Source organism: Etheostoma spectabile, unplaced genomic scaffold (assembly GCF_008692095.1).
Source record: "Etheostoma spectabile isolate EspeVRDwgs_2016 unplaced genomic scaffold, UIUC_Espe_1.0 scaffold433, whole genome shotgun sequence".
NCBI classification, from domain to species: Eukaryota; Metazoa; Chordata; class Actinopteri; order Perciformes; family Percidae; genus Etheostoma; species Etheostoma spectabile.
The window spans coordinates 484712-511804 of NW_022605608.1; the positions used below are offsets into that span (position 1 = coordinate 484712).

The window sequence follows — 27093 nt, forward strand, 5'->3', positions numbered from 1 at the left end:
TTTTTAATATTATATAAAAAAAGATTATTTTTGGGGCATTTTAGGCCTTTATGGTGTCACGACAGCTGAAGACACATGCAGCAAAGGGCCGCAGGATGGAGTCAAACGCTGGCCCGTTGTGCGGAGGAATAAACCTCTAAATATAGCCACCTGCTCTACCCACTGAGCTAACCGGGGAACCCATTCCAATGTTATTTTAATGCGTACTTCACCTTGTGGAGTTTTTGGTGGCATAGTGCTCATGCCATATATAATCTGCTTACGCGCTTTCACTTCACGCACAAGCAGATTAGTTTCTTCTCTCCTTTCTGCTGAGCAAATCCACCACCATTATAGCAATGCGCCAAGGTACAAATGCGTCTGACTATTACTAAAGGAAATGGGAGAGGACACTCTAAATGGTTAATTGTACGTTACGCCCAAAACACACCTATGATTACAGTTACAGATTACACAACAGTGGGCACAACTGGAGCTACGTGTGCAAAACTCAAACTACAGTCTGCACTACCAACAGTCACCTGAACTAAACGGTTCACATCACCTGAAAAAACTCATTCACAGCAACACAACTCTGAACACAAACCAGGCTTAGTGCAGCGTAACACTATGAACAATCCTCACTGAGATAACACACACTGTCACTCAGAACACACTGAGAGTAAAAACACTAGCATCAAACACCAATACAGAAAATACTAACTTGTGTTACAGTTTGAACAATTTGAGTGACTTCACACGACCTGATAGTTTCTTTAAAGAGAAGATACAGATTTTATGCTATACCAATTTTCACGTAAGGTAAACGAGAAGGAATGAAAATCAGCAGTTAGCATCAACGTAATATTTTGTCTCTAGTCATTTATGGAATTACTGGAAAAAACTAAATGTACAAAACAGTAACAAAGACTAGTATGACTAATCCTGCCTCTCTCTAGCATCATGTGGCAAGTTAGCTTCATCACACTGGATGTCTGCATCACCTCTAAATACTAATGGATGTGGTATCTCCATTACTTTCACCTCCATTACTTTCTGAAAAACAGTAAGAACTCAGTTTTACTATAGTAAAGGCAGTGTTTTTCACATTTTGTTTTTTATAGCTGTGTATGTAACCTCAGACCTTACCTGGACATATTGGTATCTATGCTCTTTTACCTGTTTCTCTCATACGGTACAGTGTATAACTGTAATTCTTATTTTGTGTTTGTACACAAAAAAGGCTTTCTGAGCTTTCTCTATAAATACCATATCACTAGTTAGTCGAAGACATGACACCTGCTTACGCTTTCACCTAAAATTGCAACCAGAAGTGTTTGATAGGCACCAGTGAAATATATTCTGTTTTGAATGTGCTGTTAACAGTTGAGACAACAGTGTGTTAGCATTAGAAGAAAGTGCTGTAAATCCACAGTGTTGGGCAGGTTGTGGTTAAGCAATGGCATAAGTGTGTAGAGATTTGAAAACTGTATTCAAGCAATCAAAATGGAACTAGAGTTTCCCAAAACACTTAAGGAAGAGTTTTGTGACTCCAGTTGTGCCCACTGTTGTTTAGCAAATGAAAAAAACTGTAATTAAGACACTAAGTTCAACCCTTTTGAACCATGCGCCTGGCGCACATACCTTTTTTCTGCCGTTAAACTAGCAAAAGTGGATTCGTAAACGCCTTAAACGCAGCTGTGCCAGGCGCTTCACGGCATGCGCTTAGATCGTTAAAATTGGGCCCATGGTGTTTTAAAAAAAGCCGTCATAAAGAGCTTTTATTTGGCTCAATTGCAAGGGGAATTTTTAGCGTGATGGAACTAGTAAGAAATGTAATCACCTCACAAACAATATGTTTGACCATATGTTGTGTTACGTGTGTGAGTGTGTGTGTGTGTCAGATCTTTCTACAGCTGACACAGGTGTTTTTTTATGTTTGTGTATTTAATGTCATCTGTTGAGAGTTGGAGCAGACAATGTGAGAACATTTTCAGTGTGAACACAGACTTTAATGTTTTATCTTACCTTATTTAAAGGCAGTGTTGACAAGGCAGTGCATTACTTTGTATAATGTATTTATCCAGAGACACATTTTCATCAACTGGGACTTTTGAGTATCCAAGCACTAAAACCAGTCCTTTGTCTTTGTCACTATGGATGTAGTAAGTAAGCGGGTGTAAGTGCGCGTGAGACACACAATGTCATGACACAAGATGTCATTCACATCAATGAGGTCAACCCGACCTCTTCTCTTCTGAGCTTTTTTCACTTGTTATAGCAGGAAGAGCACAGGTGGAACTAATACACAATACCCAAGCCCTGGAACTGGCACACAGAAATGAACACAGCAATTATTATTACAACTTATTAACCTTTCCCCTGTACACCCACACCGTTGCTTTTCACTGGCTAATTATACCTCTGAGGTATGATTAAGGGAATAAGTGAAGTGACCAAACTCTATGGACTACAAAGAATCATTTATATTGTACATGTAGGTACAACCGTACAATTTGTCCCAACCTTACAGATCCAACAAAACTAACAGGAGAGTGAGAGAGAGATGTTGACAAACAGTCCGTACACGCCCACACTAATCAGTCAAACTAATTGAAAGCAGTTATGTGGGTGTAGCATGGGGACAATATTACGTAAAACTATATTTTATTATTATTTATACAGGCTAGCTTTGTGCCATGTGTATATAGAAACAACAGTTATAGGTTGATACATACCAGTCCACATAAAACAGTTTACATCCAGATCATCCGTAAAGATAGTAAACGATGAACATGAGGTTTTTCAGAAATATTATGTGAAATAGCACTTCCTCTGCAATGATGAGCTTTGTTTACCTCACACCTCTTCTCATTATTTTAGCTCCAAACAAGTGGTGAAAGGTGGGTTACCAGAATCTTATCTGCCATCTGCTGAATCTGCCCGGCCTTGCTCTGGAGCTCGTCCTTCAGTTTTGTCTCCCGGCGCTCCACAATCTCCAGCCTTTTTACCTGGTTCTCCAGAGTCTTCCTTCCATCCTGAAAACAAGAAATGCACACACACACACACACACACACACGCACACACATGTTAAGTGATTTTTAGAATATTTCTTTTAGTTTTAAAAATGAATCCTTAGGTCAAAAGATCCATCTGAAATGGTACTTTTTGCTATGTGGTCCTCAAAACAATAGAAATGCTAATTAGACTTCAAGGTTTTCCACTTCAAGGAAAAACTGATGATACACTGTAGGAGCTGCATCCATTTGGCTTGTTAGTGATGCACCTCTTCAATGTCTATATCTTATAATCCCAGGATCCTCTCAATGGTTCCACAGAGCCCGTTTGCATTGATGTGTAATGGTGTAAGAGGTCTACGGCGCTTTAAATTTGACCACATGCGTATTTATTTTCCTCTGACTGTCCTGTCCAAATTAACCTATGCTAATTTACCACATTTACATGTTGAGTGCTCAATACGTTGCTGATAAAGTGCTGTTTAAGAAGAACTCATAACAACCCCACTAAAAAATAAAGAATACTGTATATGTAACTAGAGACATTGCATAAGATATACACATGCATATCTTTATAGCAGTATTTTATTCAAGTTGATGGATTGCGTTGTTTGTCCGATGCAAAAAGCATAAACAATAGCAAAACAAAACATTGGAGCCAAACAGAAGTAAAACATAATTAAAGTGCAGTAAAATAAAAAATGGACCATTATTAAAATAACTTTACACAGTTTCCTTTGGTTACTTTTTTTTTTAAAGATTACTTTTGGGCCTTTCCACCTGTATAGGAAAAGGGAGAAGACATGCAGGAAACCATTACAGGTTGGACTCAATCCCTTGACCTTCCACGTCAAGGAATAAACCTCTAAGTATGTGCGCCCTCTCTACCTACTGAGCTAACCCTCCACCTTTTGCTTACATTTAACAGTGAATTTGGCCTGCAAGAAAAGTGCATAGAAACCGTGTGTTAACATTATAGCAGAAGTAGGAGCAAGAATTACTGAGCCACTGTAGAATCCATTACTAAAATGTCACATGCAGACTGATTAGCTTTATCGCACCTGTAACATAACTGATTTATGTTTTCAAGACTGCAGATTGTCTCTGTACAATAAATACAATAAGACTTTTGGTGAGATTTGTAGAAAAAAAAGAATATGAATTGCAAAAAAGGCTGCATAGTCTGTCTGGTATGATACCATAAGACTATGATTGTTTGTGCATAACACATCTATGTAATTTTTTTTATCAGCTTAAAGACTTTGTGTGTCTTACAAAAATGGAACAGCGAGGAGGTTTCACAAACCAGGAAATACAAAAATCACAAGTGGATTTGCCTTTCTAAATTGGGAACAACTGCATCAAACATTTATCGGTCATGCTATCATGCCATCACAGCAGTGTTCCTCAGAAGGTGCAAGAGAACATATGGGCTCTTTGTGCTTAGCAGATACACAAGCCAGATTTATTCATGCAACACAAAGAGGTCCATTATGTTGCATATATACAGCAAAACACAGGAAGAAACAAGAAACAAGAAGAAAATGGGCAAGAACACACATATGATAGGCTGTGTGTGTGTGTGTGTGTGTGTGTGTGTGTGTGCGTGTGCGTGTGCGTGTGCGTGTGCGTGTGCGTGTGCGTGTGCGTGCGTGCGTGCGTGCGTGCTTACCTCAGTCTCACGGAGGCGTCTACGCAGGCTGTCACTGGAGTCTTCCTTGTTGTGTAGCCTCTCCAGATCTCGTTCCATGCGCTCTTTGGCCACCCTCATATTCTGAAGGAGGTCTGTAGCCTCAGCGGTGGCCTTTAAAGACTAGGGGTAAAAAATAAGTAAATAAAAACACTCAAAAAGTTTGTTAGTATAAGAAATAAATGGCATCCCTTTGCTAAGTTCAGTGTCTACTAGCAAACAAACTGATGTATATTGCTAAGATGAAATCCGTAAACAAACTAGGCTGGGTTATTTTAAAAAGACAGTCCTACCCTACTGATTATTTCATTAAGTGGTTTGCATTGAGTCAGAAGTAGACTCGTTCCAAATGTGGGCTCAGTCCGCCATGAATATCAGGACCTATCAGGTCTCTAGGCAGAATGGATAGTACTTTCAAATATTCATTTCTAGGATAAGACCATTAGGATGAAATTATCTTTACTAATGAGGCTAAACTGTTTGAGTGCTGATAATTAAGCAGTAACTCTTGTTTTAAAAAGACAGCTTAATCGTTCTCGGGCCATAGACCAAGTCTGACTAAAGACAGAGCAAAAAAAAACGAGGTCACGGAGGGTAAATAAATAAGTGTTATACACTCATCTAAAAGGGTAAAATGCTGTTACATCTCTTGCATTTGGGAGTACAAGCACACACAAATTATTCATTAATCTTCCCAGTTAAGATATTCTACCTTGGCAAGTTTCTCTTGAAGATCCTGGATCCTGGTCTGCTGCTCAGTACTCGTCTAAAAAAGGAAAATACAGTCACGGTGATGTGTAGAGATATTGAAGACTAAAGCTTATCATCCCTTGTTACGAGTCACTTGAACTTGTCAGTGACAGTGCCCTTATCTAGACATATTTTGGCATCCTCACCAATCACAAAATCTAATTACAGTTAGAGGAACTTCATTTTCTACCTTTTCCAACTTGGTGATCAGCTCCTCTGCATCTGCTTTGCCTTGCTCTTTGACCTGGGAACATAACACAAACTTTGAAATTCCTCCTGTTAATGATTATGGCAAGTTTGACAGTAAAGTAAAAACTTTATAATGACTTCAAGTGAGTTACTGTAAATACGATGGTATTGTATTGTTACATTAAGGTACACTGTGAAAAATTATTACCCTTTCCATGTAACTTTCATAACAATTGACAGCTTCAATTACAGACCTTTTGCATCCTATGCTGGTAGTCGGTAGACTTTCTCTTTAGTTCCTCATTGGTCTGCCGAGACTCTTTCAGCTCAGACTCATACAGGTCACTACGGCGACGGGCAGCAGACAGGTCCTCCTCCAGTTGTCTTATGGACACTTGCATCTCCTCCAACTGGGCATGATATTCCTGCACAAAAACCATAGAATCACCCATATTTAAGAGAGGAGAACAGATGAGAGGAGAGGAGAGGAAAGGAGAGGACATTAGTAAAGGGAATTTCTACAAAATTAGGAGTAAATTCCACTTAGAAGAGCAAATACCAATGCCAAAACATAGATCTAATGGGACACAGTCTTTTAAAATTCTGGCCACTTGTAAGCACTTTATTCAGATAACATGAAAATATTTATTAGCTGCTATTAAAAGTGTCCTTCTACCAGTGCAGCACATTTAGAAAAAATAATTACTGTATGTCTTAAGTGGAAAAGAGCTCTCCGTCAGCCCCAATGTGGTTTGACTTGAAGTTGTTTGATCAAAATGTTCTTGTTAGAAGTAAACTGCATTATTTATAAGAACAGGCTCATTCATAAGAGATGCGTTTTTAGATGTGCTACTGGTACATACAAACCCAACAGGATGAAAACGGTTCGATGGAGCCAATTAAAAGGCTTGTATAAAAGCTTTTATATGTCAACTATTTGGTGATAATGGGAGTGCAGACCCTTCAAAAATGGTAGAAAGTATAACCACACTAATGATATAAAAAGTCAATGAGCAGGAAATAGGAATGTGGAGAGAAAAATTTGATCAGCCAAAGTCACTTCATGCACATGTCTGTTTAAAAGTCATTAGTCACAGCCTAACAGATCTAATTTCAACCTCCTCACCAGCGTACAGGGAACAGGGCCCTGTCTGTCAGGCTAATAAAAAGTAGCATCCTTCTGCATTCAGGGAGACTGATGCTCCACCGGCACAGATTAGGACAAGTGAAGTATACAACATCAGACATGGTGTTTAGGGGCTAAAATGGTTTAGGTGGAACGGGAGATTACATACTAAACCATGCATCTCTGAGTAACAGGCTGTATCCCTCAGCACATGTTGGCCTTCCTTATGTATAGGATCCTAGGATGTGGAGGGGATGTCCCCCCTGCCCCTATATAACATTTGGCGCCTATTTTAAACAATAAAGAAAGTAAGACATCTTTTTCTTATACATAGTTTAGTACAGTCATTCTAGTAGAAAGAGGTGTTAGCCAGCCCCAAAGGGAAATTAGTGCCGAGATGACAAGAATTGAGAGAAAAAATAGTAGATAAAATCCTCTTTGACTGTGATTAATAGCAATTTACCAAACAACAGTTGAAAAGCAGAACATAAACTAGAGTAGGAGCGTATATCTTAGTTTGTCCATCCAGAGTCAGGCGGTGTCGGACTCTTCTGGTGATTTTTATAGTTGTAATTAAATATTAATACCACTTTTTTGAGCAGTTTTGTGGTTTGGGGTTTCATTTACTCAAGTGCAATCCACATTCTTGTTTATCAAATTGTTAAAAAATAGCTGACAAATGCATTTAGATTTCTGACAAATAAGGTAACACAAACTCATTGCGTTTGCTGTACGTGGACCGATCATGCTTACTGTCGTGCGTAGACCCCCCCCTCCAAAGAAAAGGCACATTCTGAGCCATGAAAAACCCTGAAATGTATGTAGAAATGCAGGAAATGGGATTCAAATCGAAAACATTCTTTTGGCAGAGGACCCCCAGACCCCTGTTTTGTGTTCCCCCCACTACTCAAGCCAAAGTTACAGCCTTGATGGGAACTGACTAGTATGGGTCATGTAAGAAAAACCACCTGTGTACAGTATAAAAGTACCTATGTGCCTACCATCCACTGACTCGTTTGGTTCTACAAGAGCAGGTTGACAGCTCCCATCACTGAGGACCACCTGGATCTCCTGAGTACTACCTTTCATCTTGTTGTCACTTACCAAGTGAATAAAAGCTGTTAAATGATTTCAGTAGTTTTCGGCGAAACAATGACTCAGTGTGAGGAAATTGAAGACAAGGGAATTCAGGTTTCAATATGACGTTAAACGACTAAGGGCTTGTGGACCGCTGAAGGACGGTATTATTTTATTTATTTATTTAGCCATTGTGGCTCATTTATTATTACGAAAAACATTTCTAAGAGACCAGAAAAGACATAAAACTAAATGCAATTGAGTGTAAAGTGAACAACACTATAATTCTTTTTACTGCTGATTTACAGATGTAATACCTCCTGAAAAGACTGAGCAAGGCTGAGAAAGGCCATCAAGACAGTAATCGTCTGTGTATAAGCTATTATAGGGCTGCTTACTATCTTTATTGACAGTTGCATCAGTCCGAAAAAAACAGACTGCAAATCTTAAACAGTTTAACTCTTGGTAAGGGTGAAATTACTGTATATTAGGCAACATAGTTGCCTGGATGCAGGACAGCTGAAATGGAGTTTGATTCAAACATTTCCATCTCAGACCTTGAAATGTCAATGAATATATCAAAAAGCAATATTTTTTTTCAATACTGATCAGCCTCAAGTTTAAGGCTGGTAAATGGGCTCACTACTGTTTCAGAGTTCCACTCAAAGATATTGACTTTTTTTATTCTTTCCCTCCATCTTAATACAGTATACTTGCCCTTAAATATGACACTGCTGCCTAGTTATTTTCTTTCCATATAAACAACTAATGACAAATGAATGACACACTGGCAACAAACAGAAGGCTAAACATTCATTATTCACACATGTTATGTAAATTATTGTTTTATTATTTCTTATGCACATGGAAATTAAATGTTAAAGAACCATACCTGTGACAATATTTTAGCCCATTTACTGGACATTCTAAATACTTTACAGTTCTGATGATTATTTTTTAAACCCCAGCCTCCGATTTGGTAAATAAGATAAGCAGCCCAACAGTGTTATGTTAGAATGACATAAGGAAAAATGTAAATTCACACTCATATCATACTTACTATATAATACTGGGGCTTAGCAGCTCAACACTGCTTTACAAGAATTATTCTGTTTCTCTGTTTCATGTCTTTTACATTGATTATTAACTGGTGAGGGGGTTGACATTTTACCTGGGCTTTAGCCTCAGTTGTTCTAACACAGTATAATTATATAAATTATTATGAATGTCATGTTGCGAATCTGCCGCTATTATCATTATAAACTGCATACATGCTCTGGGAAAGCATAGCAACAGTAACTAAAGGGGGCAAGGCTGGGCAAACTGTCAACCATAGAAATAAAAAATAAAATTGTATTACTGTTCTGTTAACTGACAGCTGATGGCAAAGATTAAGAGGACTGCAAACAAACATGGATGTAAATAATGCATGATTAGTTTAGCAAATGGTTTAGAGGAAGGAAATGCTTTCAACATTCTATCATTCAGGAAGGAGGTTTAACAAACTCTGAGTCTAACCCTGATATCTGAGTTGATTTACCCTGAGATGGGAAACTCAAAGTTTTCGGTTCCCAGTCTCATGGCAGTTTGTGAAATGGTCACGTTATTTAATCTATTGAGTCATGTACAGGTCACGTTAATGTTGTTATTTTGGTGTGTTGATTACGAATTTGAGAAATTTGAAGTAATGTTTTCCAATGGGAAGCCTATTTCGTGATCACAGAACAAGTATGGTAGTGAGTAGTATTGAAAAGCCGAAAAGCCGTGCAGGGAGGTTGGTCGGGGTGGTGGATGGGTCAAACAACAAAGGATTTTCACCCTGGAGACCATTCATCATGCCAGTTAAAATCAATGCTCAGGTCTGGGCAATTGCATTCCCAGACCCTCTCAATAGAAAGGTCGAAGCGACCAGATATAAAAAAACTGATAGAGCCTGGATACCATACCACAGGTTTTTGGCTGCTCAGTAAATAGTTTCCGGATAGGATGGATGGGCAAAGAGCTCTGCCAAGGGACACTGTATGCCTGGAGTGCTGACCTTAATCGAAGGTAAAAGAAAAATGAGGAACATGGTAGACTGAATGCGTTTTGTAAGTCGGAATAAGATAACCAGCCAACCTCATTAAAAATGTCTTTTAGATAATGAACTCCTCTTTGTTCACACTGTTGGGTTGTTATAGGCCTCCCACCAATCAGGAGCACTCTATTGTTGAACAATAGAGAAAATGCATGCCAGTTACATGCTACACGACAATATTTTTCAATCAATCTTGAAGTTTTGATAAGATGAGCGATAATGGGGCCAAAGAATAGCTGGCACTGTTTATTGGAGATATTGGCAGAAAGAACATAATGGGGTGACCATGGTTTTATCATAGCACTTTATAATGTACAGCACGCAAACAAACAGACGTATCTGGGTCAAACCAGGTAAGGAGGGGCCTTAACAAAAAGGACCATAAATAGTGCCTAAAGTTGGGAACTGAAAGGACACCATCCTCCTTACTCCTCTATAAAGTAGACATCTTAAATTGCGGCTGCTTACTTTTTCAGATTATAATTAGATAAATTATAATAATAATCAATAAAAAGATCACAATCCTGCCTGTATCATCTGACCAAGAGGACAACGCTTTAAGTTGGAGACTCCTTATGCCAACAAATGGCTACTCCTTTTGTTTTAGAACTTGCTGACGAGGCTCCAATATTGTGACAGTCAAGATGTTGTTCCACAGAGAAAACGTGGTTCAAAGTAGCTTTTCTGTTTCTCCAGTATTGTCTCTGCAACAGCATCAGTATCGGTGCGTTGTACTCTGCTATTGTTTGCCATTCTGCTTTAAGTAACTCTATCAAGCACAAAGTGTTAGAATATCAGCGTTGGAACCATTTAAAACAACTATTTGGCAAAGTTGGACCAGGAGCTACACTTTAGGCCGCCATCTTTGTCCAGCCGATCGTGTGACTCCCCAATGCAACTGTATTTGACAGATGACAGGTTTAGGTTGCTACTGACAAAATATTAGCTTTTATTTTTATTTACTGATGCCACATTTATTTATTTCCCTCTCTATTTAGTTCCAGTGATCCAAAAGCCTTTATGGGCGTAACAATGGGATGATGGACGTCGGACCAAAAGGATTTTCAGGTTATTAAGAAGTCGGAAAAATGGAGCTTTGCAGAAATGGGCAGTCCCTGTTGCTCTGTACCTACTGCAGGTTGACAGAACCAGAGCCTGTCTTAGACATTCTCTGACACAACATTAGCTGAGGCGTTGTTAAGTGAGCTAGCGGGCAAGTGACTGCTCTAATTCACATTAAACTGAACCCCAGAATTTACCCCATACCCCAGAATATAGGGGACTGTGGGCTGGGTACAAAGCACCGCAAACTGACGGTCGTGTTTCTCCGCCTGGCCAGCGCTGGTTGGTGGTTCAGTTACCCCAGAATAGGTGACTGTGCACTAGGTACAAAGCTCCGCGAGCTGCCGGTCCACGGCTCTGTTCTGAATGTGAGAGATAGCCACGCCCCTATTTGCATATAAGAACTGGAAATAAATAGAGAGGGAAATAAATAAATGTGGCATAAGGAGATAAAAGTCTCTTGAAATAAATAAACGTGGACTTGTGAAATAAAAGTACCATGAAATAAGTAAAAATAAAACCTTTAAATATGTTTAATTAACTAATTGATTCCTTTTTATATGGATATTTACTTTTATTTAATGATTTATGTATTTATTGCCTTATTTATTTATTTCATGATGTATTTCAAATGAATATTTATTTATTTATTCATGTATGCATTTCTTTATTTATGTATTTGTTTAATAATGAATAAAACAGCATTCTATATATATATTTGCATAACAAATGTTTAAAACAAACATGACTACTGTTTGCAATGCAGCGACAATGTGCACTGAGCTCAAACTCCGGATGGGTAAAGTACGCACAGCGGGACAAGGAGACATCTCATTGGTTCATGCCAAGCAGACCGTAGGCAATGATTGGTGGACATTTTTGAATGACAAATCTTTTTTGCTCCTTTTTCAGAGCCCATAAATTAATTACTGTTGTCAAAGTGTAAAGACCATGTGAAACCATATATAAAAAGTGTTGGCCTATTTTGGAAATACAGTGGTGTGAAAAAGTGTTTGCCCCCTTCCTCATTTCCTGTTCCTTTGCATGTTTTTGTCCACTTAAGTGTTTCGGAACATCAAACCAATTTAAACAACAGTCAAGGACAACACAAGTAAACACAAAATGCAATTTGTAAATGAGGTTTATTATTAAGGTGAAAAAATCCAAACCATCATGCCCTGTGTGAAAAAGTTATGCCCCCTTGTTAAACATACTATAACTGTGGTTGTCCACACCTGAGTTCAATTTCTCTACCACACCCAGCCTGATTATTGCCACACCTTGTTCACAATCAAGGCATCACTTAAATAGGAGCTGCTTACAAGTAAGGTCCACAAGAAGATCCTTAAAAGCTACACATCATGCTGAGACCCAAAAGAATTCAGGAACAATTGAGAAAGAAAGTATTGAGATCTATCAGTCTGGAAAGGGTTATAAGCCATTTCCAAGCTTTGGGATCCAACAACCACAGTGAGAGCCTTATCCACAAATGGCGAAGACATGGAACGTGGTGAACCTTCCCAGGAGGGGCCGGCGGCCCAAATTACCCCAAGAGCGCAGCGACAACTCATCCAAGAGGTCAAAAAAGACCCCACAACAACGTCCAAAGACTGCAGGCCTCACTTGCCTCAGTTAAGGTCAGCGTTCATGCCCTCACCATCAGGAAAAGACTGGGCAAAAACAGCCTGCATGGCAGAGTTCCAAGGAGAAAACCCACTGCTGAGCAAAAAGAACATCAAAGCTCGCTCAATTTTTCCACAACCATCTTGATGATCCCCAAGACTTTTGGGACCACGTTCTGTGAACCGTGAGACAAAGTGGAACCTTTGGAAGGTGTTGTCCAAGTATATCTGGCGTAGAAGGAACACTGCATTTCTAAAAAGAACATTATACCAACAGTAAAATATGGTGGTTGTAGTGTGATGGTCTGGGGCTGTTTTGCTGCTTCAGGACTGGAAGACTTGCCGTAATAAAAGGAACTATGAATTCTGCTGTCTACCAAGAGATCCTGAAGGAGAATATCCGACCGTCTGTTTGTGTACTCAAGCTGAAACGAACTTGGTTCTGCAGCAGGACAATGATCCAAACCCACCAGCAAGTCCACCACCGATGGCTGAAGAAAACAAAATGAAACTTTGGAGTGGCCTACCAAAGTCCTACCTGAATCCTATTGAGATGTTGTGGTATGACCTTAAAAAGGCCATTCATGCTCGAAACCCCTCTAATGTAACTGAATTGGACAATTCTGCAAAGATGAGTGGGCCAAATTCCTCCAGGACGCTGTAAAAGCCTCATTGCACGTTATCGCAACGCTTGGTTGCAGTTGTTGCTGCTAAGGGTGCCCCACCAGTTATTAGTTTAGGGGCAATCACTTTTTCACACGGGCCATGATGGTTTGGATTTTTTTTCACCTTATAATAAACCCCTTCATTTACAACTGCATTTTGTGTTTACTTGTGTTGTCCTTGACTATTGTTTAAATTGGTTTGATGTTCCGAAACACTCAATGTGACAAACATGCAAGGAACAGAAAAGAGGAGGGCAAACACTTTTTCACACCACTGTAGTTACCAACTCTGCCTGCATTCATTTTCTTTTTTTCTTTAAATCCACTGCACTTGATTGTGCATGCACACACAATACACAGGGCTACAGTGAGAGCCCATAAAGTGTCTCTGCCTTCTAATTTTATATTATTCACTCAACCAAGACAGAAACTGTGTGGTGGTTGTTTAGTTTTTGTTTGGTGAAATTGTCTCTTTGCATATGTTTGCAGGTCTGAATGGCTTTGGCACCAATTTGAAAATCAATCTGTCCCAAATCTCTACTGTTTGTTGATCCAACACCGCAAGGTTTCTGCATGGAAAGGATGAACACTGCAGTCCTATGACAGAGCGTGGGAGACAGATGCTTTTCAAGATGAAATGCTGGATTTAGCTGGCATTAATACCCCTGCTGAGAGGCACCAATAGGAACACGGAGCTAAATAATATGCATGGGCCGCAAACTAACTATCAATTTGAAGACACAGACTATACTCTTTTTTGTTTAATCATTACTTATTCATAGACGGATTGCTTTGAGAAGGTTTCTTTTTGATTCCTCCCAGTTATGCACATACGGTTATGAGGTGCAAAGAATAACACACACCTTTACTTTCTGACAGTTATCCTGATGGGGGAATGTTACGAATATTTCACTGACAGTGTTCAACCGCAACTTGTGCCTGGCAAACGAATGTTGACCTTTATTTGGCGATAAAGGCTGGCCGAGCAGATTTGCCTGTACAACCATCTGTATGATTGTTCATGTACAGACCATAGGGAGTCAAATGACCATAAATTTGAGCCACCACACTAGTAAAAGAAGAAACTTTTTGCTGAAGATTGCTATGTATGTATGATTGCTATTCACAGATTATTTAGTTTGTCTCACACGGAAGAGTTTTTTTGTGTTTGTGCAGTACGTTTTGGTTTGCTTTATTTATGCCTGATTTGTCATCTGTTTTGCATGTTAATTTATATGCTTTGCTTTAATTATTGACTAAATTTCTGTTTGCATGGTTTATTTGATTGTGTTGCTTTGGACCTGGCATGCTTTTATTTTGTAGTGTTTGATTTGTGCTGTGTGCCATTACTTGACCTGCAGTCACCCCTGTGATAAATTAGTATTAGTGTGAGTTACCTGTGAGGCAGTGAACAGGAAAGAAGGAGAAACGCAATGGCGAGAAGGAGAACAAGAAGGAAAAGCAGATGGCTAAAACGAGGAACACACTGACAGAGAACCCGGGACTGGCAAGACAAAGCAAATCAGCTGATCGGTTGAGCCGGCCACTGGGAAGGTGGTCGATGGCTGGACACCAGATGAATGTGCCATGACGGGAAGTTGAACATTTCTTTATTAGGAGTAACCCCTTGAGATACAGCATCTCAATTTTGAGGGGGTCCTTAACAATAAATAATATACAGTCCAATCATAATTAGACACAGCAGTTAACAAAACAAAAACAGACAAAAAACTAAAACAAACATCAAAATCAGACAGTTATAATCAAGTTTGAGGCAGAGCCAGAATGAAACTGGATATTAATAACAATATTAGAAGATGTGTTATTATTGTGTTGTAGAGGACTATGGACAGATACAGACGGTACTATAATAGGAGAGATAGAATGGATCAAATGGCTACAGGTAGGTTATTCCAATCTGAGGGGGCTTTAAATCTAAATGTTTTCTTAGCTGTAGCGAAAGATATAGCAGGGACAGAAAAAAAAGCTGTGTAGAGTGTCTCAAGTAGTAGGTAGAGGAACAAGGTACCATAAGCTGTTTCAGATAACTAGGGTAATTGGAATTTATACATTATAAATAAACTGCAACCAATGCAGATGTCTTCTTATTGAGGGTTAGGGAAGTGTCGGACGCCTGGGGGGTTCCAAAGTCAAGTGACATGGTGAGTGGGGGTTTGTGTATAGTGTGCCATCAGTGTCTTCTCCTCGTGTAGTTACCAAGAGGAAGTAGTGGATTGTTGAAGGAACACTGGCTGGACCAAAGATTTGCTCGCTTTTTGTTTTTTATTGTGGACTATTGATTCAGGACATTTTTCAATCTTTCAATCGTCTAATGTTTCTTCATATTCTCCGCCTGACTTGTGTTTTTATTACCGGACTTTTAACATTGAAACAAAGTTTTAAGGGGATTTTTTTTTTTTTTTAGCATGTTTTCATTTCATTAGTTTGTTTATACATTGCTCTCGCTCACAAAAAAGGACCTAAGCCTTTTGAATAGATTGTTTTGTAGATTTTAACGAGTTCCTAGTCTCAACTTTTTTAAGTAAGCACACAAGACCACTCCTTGCCACATTTGCACGTCTCCTGGCATTTCAGAGAAAATTGCAATGAACAACACGTTAAGCATAAACTCTAGCTCAAGCTCGTAGCTCGCACGCCATCTACGGATTCCCACTACATGGTGTCACACACGTGTAAAAACAAAGCTTGGTACATACTAAGGAAAGCTCATTGTGGGACTGACTCTAGTGGCTGTAATTCTGCACCAAGGCCGAATTTTCGGTAAGAGACTTTAGATATGGCATTAGGGACCACCAAGGCCTCTTTAAAAGCATCCAAAGAGCTCCATGTCATGGGACCTTTAAGATAAGAGATAGTAAAAGCTTTCTTCAGGACAGGGTGCATTCCTTTAACACAGATCAGTGATTTCAGGGTGGTACAGTATATCAAGCAATGTTCTGTTTCTCAAGCAGTATGAGCTCAAGCCCCAGCACCTCATCACGACAGCCTGCCCACTGCATCAGTGCTCTCTTCACTCGTAGGTATATGGCTCTCATCACCATGGCAACCGTTGCACAATGTTTCCAGTGCTTGGTACCCAGCACTAGTGTAGGCTGGGGAAAAACGGGTTGCTTTTCTATTACCTTTTTCAAAAACAAAATGGTGCATAATGCCAGAAAGATGATTCTCCACGCTCTCTCTCTGTTGTCCTAAACTGTCACTCTTGTAACAGCTTTATTCTCACAGTTGGCAACACTCGGTCATGCGGTGCTGCCATGCATACAAAACACACACACACACACACACACACACACACACACACACACACACACACACACACACACACACACACACACACGCACGCACACACATTGCTAACTCATCATATTTGATTTGAGTATTAAGGGCTGTGTAATACAGTAAAGCTCCTTTTTCATCATTAACAGTATTTCTGATTCCAAAGCGAACCCGTTCCAGTGACACAGAAGATGAACTGCATCATTATGTTGTTGTAAAAAGGTTCAAGGATTTAAAAAAAAAAGTGTTGACAATCACACAACCATTTAAATAGGGCACTGCAACGTTAGGCATTTCTGAACAAACTGTAGGTGCTTAATGTTATATACTCACTTCACCCATAGAGAGAGTGGTAAGACTCCAACATTGTGTGCCTCATGTGTCTAATTAACGCTCACAACCCACCCACTCATCCTTGGTGACATGACATGCTTCATCTAACTGCCATAATGAAATACTATTACAGTAACCTCCTTCTTTTCTAAAGGATCATTCTTTTGACATTTCTGCTTTGTGAATTAGAGCCATAGTACAGTATAGCCATCACTGCAAATATCCATCCAAGAAGTGAGAGTATTGAGTCAAAAACAAACAAATCTGCTCCTGAAGAGATATCATTTTTTTTGTTTTATGTCCACAACAAACTCTTAAGAATTGTACAATGAATAAAACTTGAATGACATCTTAAGGGATTGTAATGCTAGATAGTTCAGGAATCAGGAATTTGTCTTACTTGATTCAGTTTTGAGCCAACAGCATTAGTAGTGAGTAGTTTATATTTGAACCCACACTGACCTACTGTGTGAAGATGACACCGAAGATGCCGTCCTACCTGCTCTTTGATCTCTTGAAGCTTGTTGCTCTGCTCCCGGATGTCATGCAGGAGCTGCAGCGCTTTGTCGTCCTCCTGTGACACCTCCATTCTAGCCTGTTCCAAACTGCGCTTTAGACTCTGAAACCAAGACATACATAAGTTGATGGTTTACCCAGCTAAAACTAATACAGTCTAATAGGTTCAAGTCCCTGTGTGGACAGTTGTAGCCCCCACACTCTGACATCTCTCCATTTGTGCATGTATAGAACCTGCGCATGTCTGTGTATTTCAGGCCTGTGTGTAATGTGTGTTCTTACAAGGGGGAGAAAGTATAAATTTCCCCCTTGGGGATCAATAAAGTATAAAAAATAAATAATAATAGAACAATATAAGTGTAAGTGTGCAGTAAATGGTACTAATATAATAATAGGTGTTGATCCCACTGTATGGGCATTGTGGAGGCTGTGCTGTTGAATTTATAATTTGATTGTTGCTGAGAGGTGTTTTTAAAGTGTTGTCCATATTTTGTTAATAAATCTCATGCAATTATAAAAGCTCATTTGTAAATGCACACATAAACACACACACACACACACACACACACATACACACATGCAAACACGCACACACACACACACACACACACACACACGTTTGGTCCATGTGTTTTGACCACAGTAGCAACAGGGCTACTCACACTGCATTCTGTGATGTAGGTTGCCAGGTCCTGTTCCAGGATGTTCCTCTGGGTCTCTGAGGCCTTCAACTCTATATCCTTCTGCTGCAGCACCAACTCAAGATCAGACATCTTCCTCTGGCCAAGGGAGATCTCCTGTTCAACCTGGAAACAAGAACATAGCATGGATAGATGGAGATCCATGTTTTTTTTGTGTTTGTGTATGTGTGTGTGCAATTATAAAAGACTGCGCTTGTTTGGTTGCACATGTCATTGGTAGCGACTGATGATAAAATTAGATGTGCCAGTACCATTACGGCATTACGGGGCCTGGGGAGCATTGTAAACCAGAGAAACAGCAGGGCTAGCAGAACAGCCATAGATACACAGTCTCAGGGCTTAGTGCATGGTAGCACTAACACACAGTCAGTATGCAGACCATAGACTGTGATGCAGACACATGCTCACAACAGCTTGGCATCACAGCATGGGGCTGAAGCCAGTATAAGCGATGGGTCAACATTGTACTTGAATTGAACCTTAATGCAAAGAATTACTCAATACTTTTCAAGAAGATTTCCCATTTCCAACACATTTAGGAGACAGATGTTGTACAGTCATCGATAATAACATTAGCTAATGATGGACTATAAAATAGGCTGGAAGTAAGAAACTACGTTTCCACTGACAACTGTCTGTGGAGGAATTGCACTTTTTTGTGGGATGCAATGCATTGCAACTGGCCAATTATTCAGTATCTTTATCCTTCTTGCATAAGCACATGAAGGTGACGTTATGGCATTGAATTTCATTTCACACAAAGAGGTTAGGTTTTGAGTCATACAGACTTAATTGAAATCTTACAATAATAGGTCAGCAAAGTTTGCGTTTGTTGGATCTAAATTTAGGCTTTATGGTGGGATGGAGATGGAAGTGATTCAGCTGTTGCTGCCCACATTTTTTGACATTACAAGATGCTGGGTGGAATATATTGAACCACATTCTGAATTGTACTTTTAGTATTTTATTACAGTTACAAGAAATATAGGCAATACGTCATGTTTGAATCCTACTAACCATCCGGTAGAACGAATCCACCAAAAGATTCTTTGTACCACAGAGTATTAACACTTCTTATATACAAACATCGAAACATTATTAAAGAAAACAGATAATGAGGTATAGTTTGCCTTTTTTTAATCACTTATGGAAATAAAAAAAATTGTTTTGTAAAAATATAAACATAGTTTATAAAATTTAAACTTGGAGTTTATGGATTTAGGTGTTTTTATCATTTAGAGTGACCTCTCTTTTCACAGTTTTTCCATTGCATGGGAAAATCAGGTTAAGCACTTCAGCAGCATTATTAGTATATTTTTCTTAGCAGTCGTTGTGCTTATAAGCTATATTTACTTGTGATTTTACACCATGATTTAAAAAAAATTTGAATATGCCACAAGGACAGCCCTGTTTTCACAGATAGTCAAAGTCATGTGGAACACTAAGATACATGAACACACACACACACACATACACTCCAGCTTGGCTAAAGTCTGTAGGCAAACTAACAAACAGATGAATGATTTAGCTTATTCTGGAAACAAACTCTTACCATGTGAAGAGTAATACCTGTGACATGTGTCCAGCAAGTCTGGCTGTTTTGTGTTTTAAATGATGCTTTTCCAAAGGAGACAGTCGTATTTAGAGAGTTGATGGATGTAGTCACTAATCTGTAGGAGAGGAGAGTGTGAAGAAAGGATGGGAGTAAGGGAACAGGGAGAGAAACATGAGGGCAAACAGTCTTTATGCACAACCTCTCTTGAAAACTGAAGGGCTGACTCAATGCTCTTATGTAAAACACTTACCTGTCTTAACCACAATGTATAGATTGCACTTATTTCAGACTGTCAATTGGAATAATTAACCTTCCATATATGCTCTGACACTCATCATAAAAGTCACTGCATGCTATAGAAGTTATATATCTAAATGTTTACCTATTATACAAGGGAACAAGGGATATCAAGATATCTATACATCACAGTTGGGAGTATTGCAATCAAGATATCTTCACTTTTTACTCATAGGTAATCAAGCAAATGTGCCCTTATTAACAACCAAATTGGAATAATGATTCTAATACCAAGAAGAGCAAATAGAAATCAAGCACTGAAATCAAGCACAATTATTCCATGTATACAGCAACATGATCACAAAGATGACTAGCATATAAAGTATGCCGTTCACAGGAGATCCATACCGATACGACCAAACATGTGCTCATATTCTGGCTTAACAGAGACTATAAATAGCCTGCCTGTGTTCACACAACAGCCTCTTTTACCACCACTGGATATATTTGGCAGCTTTTGTGATCAAGAGGAAGGCAGAGGAGTGAGCAACAAAGAGAGAATTTCTATATTAATCAGAGGCTCACCTCCCACTCCTCCCTACGGTAACATGCTCAACTTTAGCTCAGCTAACATGAGGGTGCTTGTGGATGGCTGTGGGGTTTTACTACATGATTGTAAACAGTGGGGCTCGGTACCGAATTCAATACTTTTTAGGCACAGACCGAATTGCCTTCATAGTATTGAGTAAAAATGCCTCATCATTCAATACCAAATTTCAATACCTAAGGAGTCTCATCAGCATCAGTGAGCCAATAAGCATGTAGCATGCTTCTACCAAGATCTGATAATGCTGGTAATTGGCTGTCTCATGTTACACGTCCTAGAGGCAAGCAGGAAAAACGTACGCACAGAGACAGGGCTCATGTAGTAGCAGCTGAAAAAATAAATAAAAAGATGTGTTTCGTAATGTGTGATGTTGTAATTTATTTTTTGTTAAAATGAATTTTTATAGAAACTGTTATCCAAAAAAACATTGTTTAGGAACTGGTATCAAAGTTACGTTAATAGTATTGGTAGCAGTATAAAAAAAAATGTATACGATACCCGGCCCTAGTAAATAGTCATGTATATTGTCTGTTGTTTTATTGTTTTATTGTTTTTTGACTGTGCTCCATTGTGCATACTGTCTAGGACAAGCAGGACATAACCATTATATTGCTGCCCAGTAAATCACATACAGTAGCATTTTCATTCAAAAAACAAAGCTGAGAAGACATTGCAGATGAAGAACGGATATGATGAGTCTCTAGAGATGACTCTAGTGCTTGCTAATATTTGCCCGGAAAAGTCACTGATGTAATCATTAGGCTTCAAGGGTCATTTGAGGGGTGAGCTGTTCAGTACCACAGCGGGCTACACAGAATGTGCCCAAGCTGCATCAGCCTGCTGCCTGGTATTCCAGTTTTATTGGCATGACATGATGCAGGAGCAGGTGGCTTGTCATGAGTGATGATGCAAAGATGAGCAAAAGTGTTGGCTGAGGTTTCTCTAGCAACCTGCTGATCTTCGGCCTGTAAGCACATTACATTAATGGCTCTCTGGTTTGGATGAGATGTCAAAAACAAACGTTTGGATTTGTTGCTCTGAAACCAGATGGCAAGGTAGTTAGAGAGTCTTATTTTCTATTTTATTAAATTTACGTATTTATAGTGTAAAATCATAACAAGAGTTATCTCAAGACACTTTAAAGCTAGAGTAGGTCTAGACCAAACTTTATAAAGACCCAACAATTTCAATAATTCTCCCAAGACCAAGAATTTAGTGCCACAGTGGCGAGGAAAAACTTCCTTTTAGGGAGAAACCTCAGACGGACCCAGCCTCTTGGTGGACGAACATCTGCCAGTGCCGGTTGAGGTATGATGAACAATGGCAATTGTAGTAACTATGACTAGAAATAATAGTTGTAGCAGTTCAAGGCTTAGCCGGGAGGAGCAGGGTGTAGCAGGGCATAGCAGGGTGAGGTAGGGCGTAGCAGGGCATAGCAAGGTGTAGAAGGCCTGGTTCATGTCTTGTGGTGGCTTTCAGAGCTCTAAACCCACTAATACATTTTATATATCGATATGTGCTCCGAAGCTAACAACACTGCATGATTTAGTGTTGTATACTGGGTAGAGAACTTCCAGCCAGTGGTAAAGTTGGTGGTGCCATCCTAGCTTGAGGCACCAGATGGGACTCAGATCTGGCTGTCTTCCTCCCAGACTCAAGTGCAAGCTGACTGCCCATAATGAGCTGAGCTAACAGACTGTGCAGCTGGGCCCCTCCTTTGCAATAATTATAGCCCTGAAAGCAATTACAAATAACTATACTTAATAAAAGCTCATTACAACTACAGGAAAGACAGTTTGACCACTGAGCCGGCCTATCTGTGGTTGCTGAACATTGCCCAATTCTTCATAATCGTGTTTCAGTCCAGAAAATGTTCCTACATTTAGTAGGCAAGGAATATAATACAGTGCCCGTAATCAGAACTGTTCCATAAATATGGTTGTCTTTTTTATGAGAGCTCATCAACAACAGAACATTAACATTCAGAGAAACATTGGCTTGCAACATAAGTCGAGGAGCTCAATTTAGTTGGTTGAATAATTTTTGCATGTGTGTGAGTCAGAGTTGTTGAAGAGGAGGAGAGTGGAGAGAGGTCGCATCCCAGTCTTGGTGTTGCTCTACATTCAGTCTGCAGGGTGACCAGGGCCAGTGCCACTGTATGGGCTGTAGGCAGCAGTGAATTACAGACCTGTTGCAATGCTGTAGTGGCACAGATTCTTCTCAAGCTCACAGTCCTTTACCCATCTACCCCCCTCTAGTTTGATCTTTCAGCCCATCCTCTCCACATATTTTGTGCCTATTGTCATGACAACAATAAATTAGTAATAGCTCAGTTATGCAAGAAAGATAGAGCACTTCAGGTTTCTGCCATTGCAGCAGTTCTCTGATTCAAACATGGTTTCCCAACTCCTGGGTTTCCTGTTCCTGACACCAGTCTTTAAAGATTAGGGAAGGCTAATAAAGATGTTAGCCTTAAGAAAGATATATAAATACAGTGTACTTATGATCGTTGTATGGCCTGGCTCGGGTCAAACCCTTTGTAAAACAAATACATACAGAGAATGAATGGTACTTTCTTTAAGTCATATCAGAATCAGAGCATCAATAAACTTCTTTAAAGTTGTTTTTCATGGCTAAAGTACGGGGTATTGGATCGGTGCTTGGACTAGCATACTTGCCAATACCGATACTAGCATTTTAGGGAGTTTACAAGGCATTTCCAATACTGGTACCGGTATTGGAACAACTCTAAAGGTTAACCTGAGCATCTGTAAATGCAGCCTCATCTATAGAATCTGTGCTTGATATTACAATGCTATACATTTTTGGAGGCTTTTTTATAGGCCTAGTGCATTTTGTTACATGAGCTTAAGAAAGGAAAACCCTACCCTGAAATGGTTAAAAAATAAAACTGGTATTGGCAATTGCACGCCCCCGCAGTTCACCAAGCAGCCAGTTGTAGGAAAATATGTTGTCATGTTAAAATTGTTGCAGGTAACCAGTGGAACATGTTGCAGTAGAAGAGGTGTTAGACCAGTCAACGAAAGCTACAATTAGCCTTTAGCCTTTATCACTAATTGGCTGGTATTAATCCTCAACTTTCCAATGAAAATGTTGCATGTTGATTGTAATACATAATTAGATGGGTTAAATATGGCACTAAAACACTTCCAGTTTTTACTGGGGCCACCAGAGCTACATACCTGCACCTGAATGCTCTGGCACTGATGCATTAACCATGACAGACAGACAGAATATCACAATCTATAAAAGTATGCTGAGCACTTGGGGAAGTACTTCAAAAATCCAGTCCGTCATCATATCCCAAATCCAAATGACAAGAGGATCAGTGTGGGCTTCTGAAGAAGGCTTTTGGGAAAATGACACTTGAGTATATGGAGCAGTAGAGCTTTCCCCTCTCTCTCTCTCATCACAACTCACATTAGCATTGACAGATTTGTTCTGCAGAGTTATTGACTACGCACAGGTATCTCTCGTTTCCTGTGTTCCATTTACCACCAATTAGGTTGGCCTCCAAAAACAGGTAAACAAAGACTAAAATAAACACCAACATATGTGACTGCACAGTCCTCTTCACAATATTTTAACCAGTTACATAATAAATATAAATATTACTTATATTACTTATAAAGAACACTCCACACTAAGCATGGATATCATTATCCAGTTAGTGTACATGAAACTACTATATGCTGTATAGGCTACTACCATCACCTATCTGACCATCCCTTTCTGTGTGTCCCACAATCTCTTTATTATTATTGTTTTGTTCTGCCTGAAAAGTCTTGTTAGTTCTGTAATTTGTAATCCAGCTGAAGCCCCATGCTTCCTTTCCCTGTCCTCTACCCTTGACAAAACCTGCTGTTACCATAGAGACATTTTCCTCCAACCACACTCTTCATCTTATCATACTTTTCCAACTGACTTTGTAATTTCAGCTTTCTTTCTAGAATGTATCTCAAGCTCAACTCCTACAGCACCTTACCAACTGGAAGATTGAGATTATTTGGAAAATCCCTGCATAACAGACATTCAGATCAACTTTGTCTGAAACTTCCTCAGTCTTGGTATACAGTAATCCAATTTCTGAAAAGAAAGCATGCATTGGTCTCATTGGGACCATATACAAACAGTTATGAGTTTGAACGCCACCCCAGGGAGTGATAACCATCTGTATGAGTGTATGCTACAGTAAACACAGCAACGAAGAGAGATAGGCAAAACAAAAACACAGCATTTCAGTGTCGTGACCAAAGGTAGCCCTCTCTCCTGATAGACAAGATACAGCTGCTGCATAAGCTCAGTGCTACCAATGCTATCTCATCACTCCATACATCCTCAGCTGTAGTGTCAGTCCCTCAGGTAATAGATCTATCATGCTGACAAGAGGAAAATAACAATGCACTCTAGCATTCCGGGGCTGTATAGCAAAGATTCTTTCCTTGACCAAGTCATCCCCCTAATTCCCCTTCCTTATCTTTAATAGGAGCCGTAAGCATGGAAGTAAAATAGTATAGCACTTACTCAGAGATTGCAACAGCTGACAGCTTTTCTACAAAGCTCCTTAGACGCGGCACCTCCTCGTCCAGTAAGCCAGTTCATGTGGGGTCTCCCTCGGAAGCCACCAGCCAGAATGAGAGCTTCGCTGGTTCATCAAATTCAGGGATGTCATCCTCTCTGGGGAGAGAGAGGAGCCGAGGGGAGAGAGAGATGTGCTGTGGCACGGCAGAAAGCTGTGAGGCAGCGAGCGCAACTGGAGAATGTTGCTTACCGAGAGATAGAGTGGAGAAGAGATGGAGGGAGTGGAGGAATATAGAGGAATGGCTTTGTAGAGTAATGCAGCAGACGGGTGATCACATACTGTAAAGAGTGAGTGGAAGCTCCCACCCTCTCCCTCTCTTCTCTGTCCCAACTCTTTCTTCCTGTGCTGCAGCAGCCGTCACTAATCCCACTAATGTATGCTGCTTGACACACTGCGTTAACAGGCAGCTCCCAACAGTTGCAAACTACTGTACGTTCATGTCAGTTACTAATGTATCCTTCAATTGTGCAGCTCATTAGTGATTAAACACAATGACCCCTACTTTACCTCATCTGAAGGAGCAGAAGCAATGCAATCCAATAACTGCCAGGACACGGATGTTATTACAGTAAAATTCTGCTTGCATCTGCAAGTAAACAAGAACAATAAAGAAGAGATGCAGGTTCTTGCTTGAAGAAGTCAATATAAAGGTGGAAATTTGTAAAAGTAGCACTGTGTACTCCTTTGTGCTCAAGGAGGCACTTATTGCAAGGTTTTCTTAATTTGATAGCTGTTATGACTAGCCTTTTATTAAGGAACGTGCTGACACGCAACATGAGGGGGCTGTGTTGCTGTGACCCTGACACACAGATTGACATGATTAACATAAATAGTGCGCTGTATCAAAAGGATCACAAACAGAACTGTATCACAATGCACACAGATAGCAATGTAACAAAGCACACTGTACCAGGGTAAACAGTAATATAGCACAAGTCATGTCACAACCTAACAAGGTCCCCAGTGTCTGATACACTAATTCAGGCTCACCTCAACTTTCTTGTTGTCATGCTCATGTAAGCCAAGTGACACGTCATAGTGATGCTGACTTGCAAACTACACTCACACACACAGTGACAGATTACACGCACAGTAACAGATGGCAGAACCTAACCTGGCAAGCAGTACTACATCAGCGCAGCAGAAGGGACAAAATGCTCCAAAGGTGAAAGCACAGTACTGTGCAATTAATCAGTGTTACTGTAATCAGTGGCAGACGGAGAACAGAGGCAGCAGTCACTTATAAAGCTTAATGGTTGTTAATTAGACTTTTATGATTGTAGTACTAACGAAGGCATGGGAAAACCTTGGCTTAACTGTATAACAAAAGAGAGTGATCTTGTACCTAACGTCGACCTCGAACCCAATCACACCACCAATATCTCACCTCCATCTCTTCACATCCTCCCTATTGTCCGGATTCAACTAAATTATGTCCCTTTTGCGCCTTAAATCCAATGCATTAATGTTGTTTTTCCAGCTTGGTTGCTTCAATTGCTTTGATTCAGACGAGCAGATCTGTTACTGTAATCTGAATAGAAATCTGTGTCTGGACAAACACACATCCAGGAAGAGCCCTCATTTAAATATTTCCCCACATACAGCCAGGATGAAGTCATCACCTGCCACAGAAACAATGTATTACAAGTGTCAACCTACGTGTATGCATATACTCCTCGTAAGATTAAAAAATATGTTTTTAGAATGGTTTTCTAAAAGTTTTTACATTTTTATGTATTGTCCTTTGCCACATTAAGGATACGTTACAATAATAAGTCACAAGTGAAAGTAATATATGTAAACTACTAAAAACTGTTCATATGTATTGGATTATCCTACTGATTGTGATTTAATGACATCAGTATGAAAGGGTTGCATTTATTTTCAAGGGCTTTGGAGTATTGGGTTGAGGCAGAGGCATCACACTGATGTTACCTAGCAACAAGGTATTGTATGTGTATGTGTGGTATTGGTATAAGGCCAATCCCAG

The 27093-nt window shown here is 39.7% G+C and overlaps 1 protein-coding gene across 11 annotated transcripts in view; it reads right to left on the bottom strand.

The window, feature by feature from the left end:
* The window catches only part of LOC116686666 (citron Rho-interacting kinase), a 59230-nt gene extending 33795 nt beyond the window's left edge, over positions 1–25435 (bottom strand). For 6 of the 11 annotated variants that reach the window (XM_032511701.1, XM_032511700.1, XM_032511698.1 and 3 more), the window contains exons 1-9: positions 25046–25434; positions 19671–19771; positions 18063–18206; positions 17384–17503; positions 5880–6050; positions 5627–5680; positions 5399–5452; positions 4669–4809; positions 2892–3017 (exon numbers count right to left, since the gene is read on the bottom strand). In XM_032511701.1, the coding sequence (XP_032367592.1) occupies positions 2892–3017; positions 4669–4809; positions 5399–5452; positions 5627–5680; positions 5880–6050; positions 17384–17503; positions 18063–18206; positions 19671–19679 (819 nt within the window). In that variant the 5' untranslated portion in view covers positions 19680–19771; positions 25046–25434. Of the gene's footprint in view, positions 1–2891; positions 3018–4668; positions 4810–5398; positions 5453–5626; positions 5681–5879; positions 6051–17383; positions 17504–18062; positions 18207–19653; positions 19772–25045 lie in introns of all 11 variants that reach the window. The other 5 variants (XM_032511696.1, XM_032511693.1, XM_032511695.1 and 2 more) reach the window with 2 other exon arrangements.
* Between the last annotated feature and the right edge of the window lie 1658 nt (positions 25436–27093).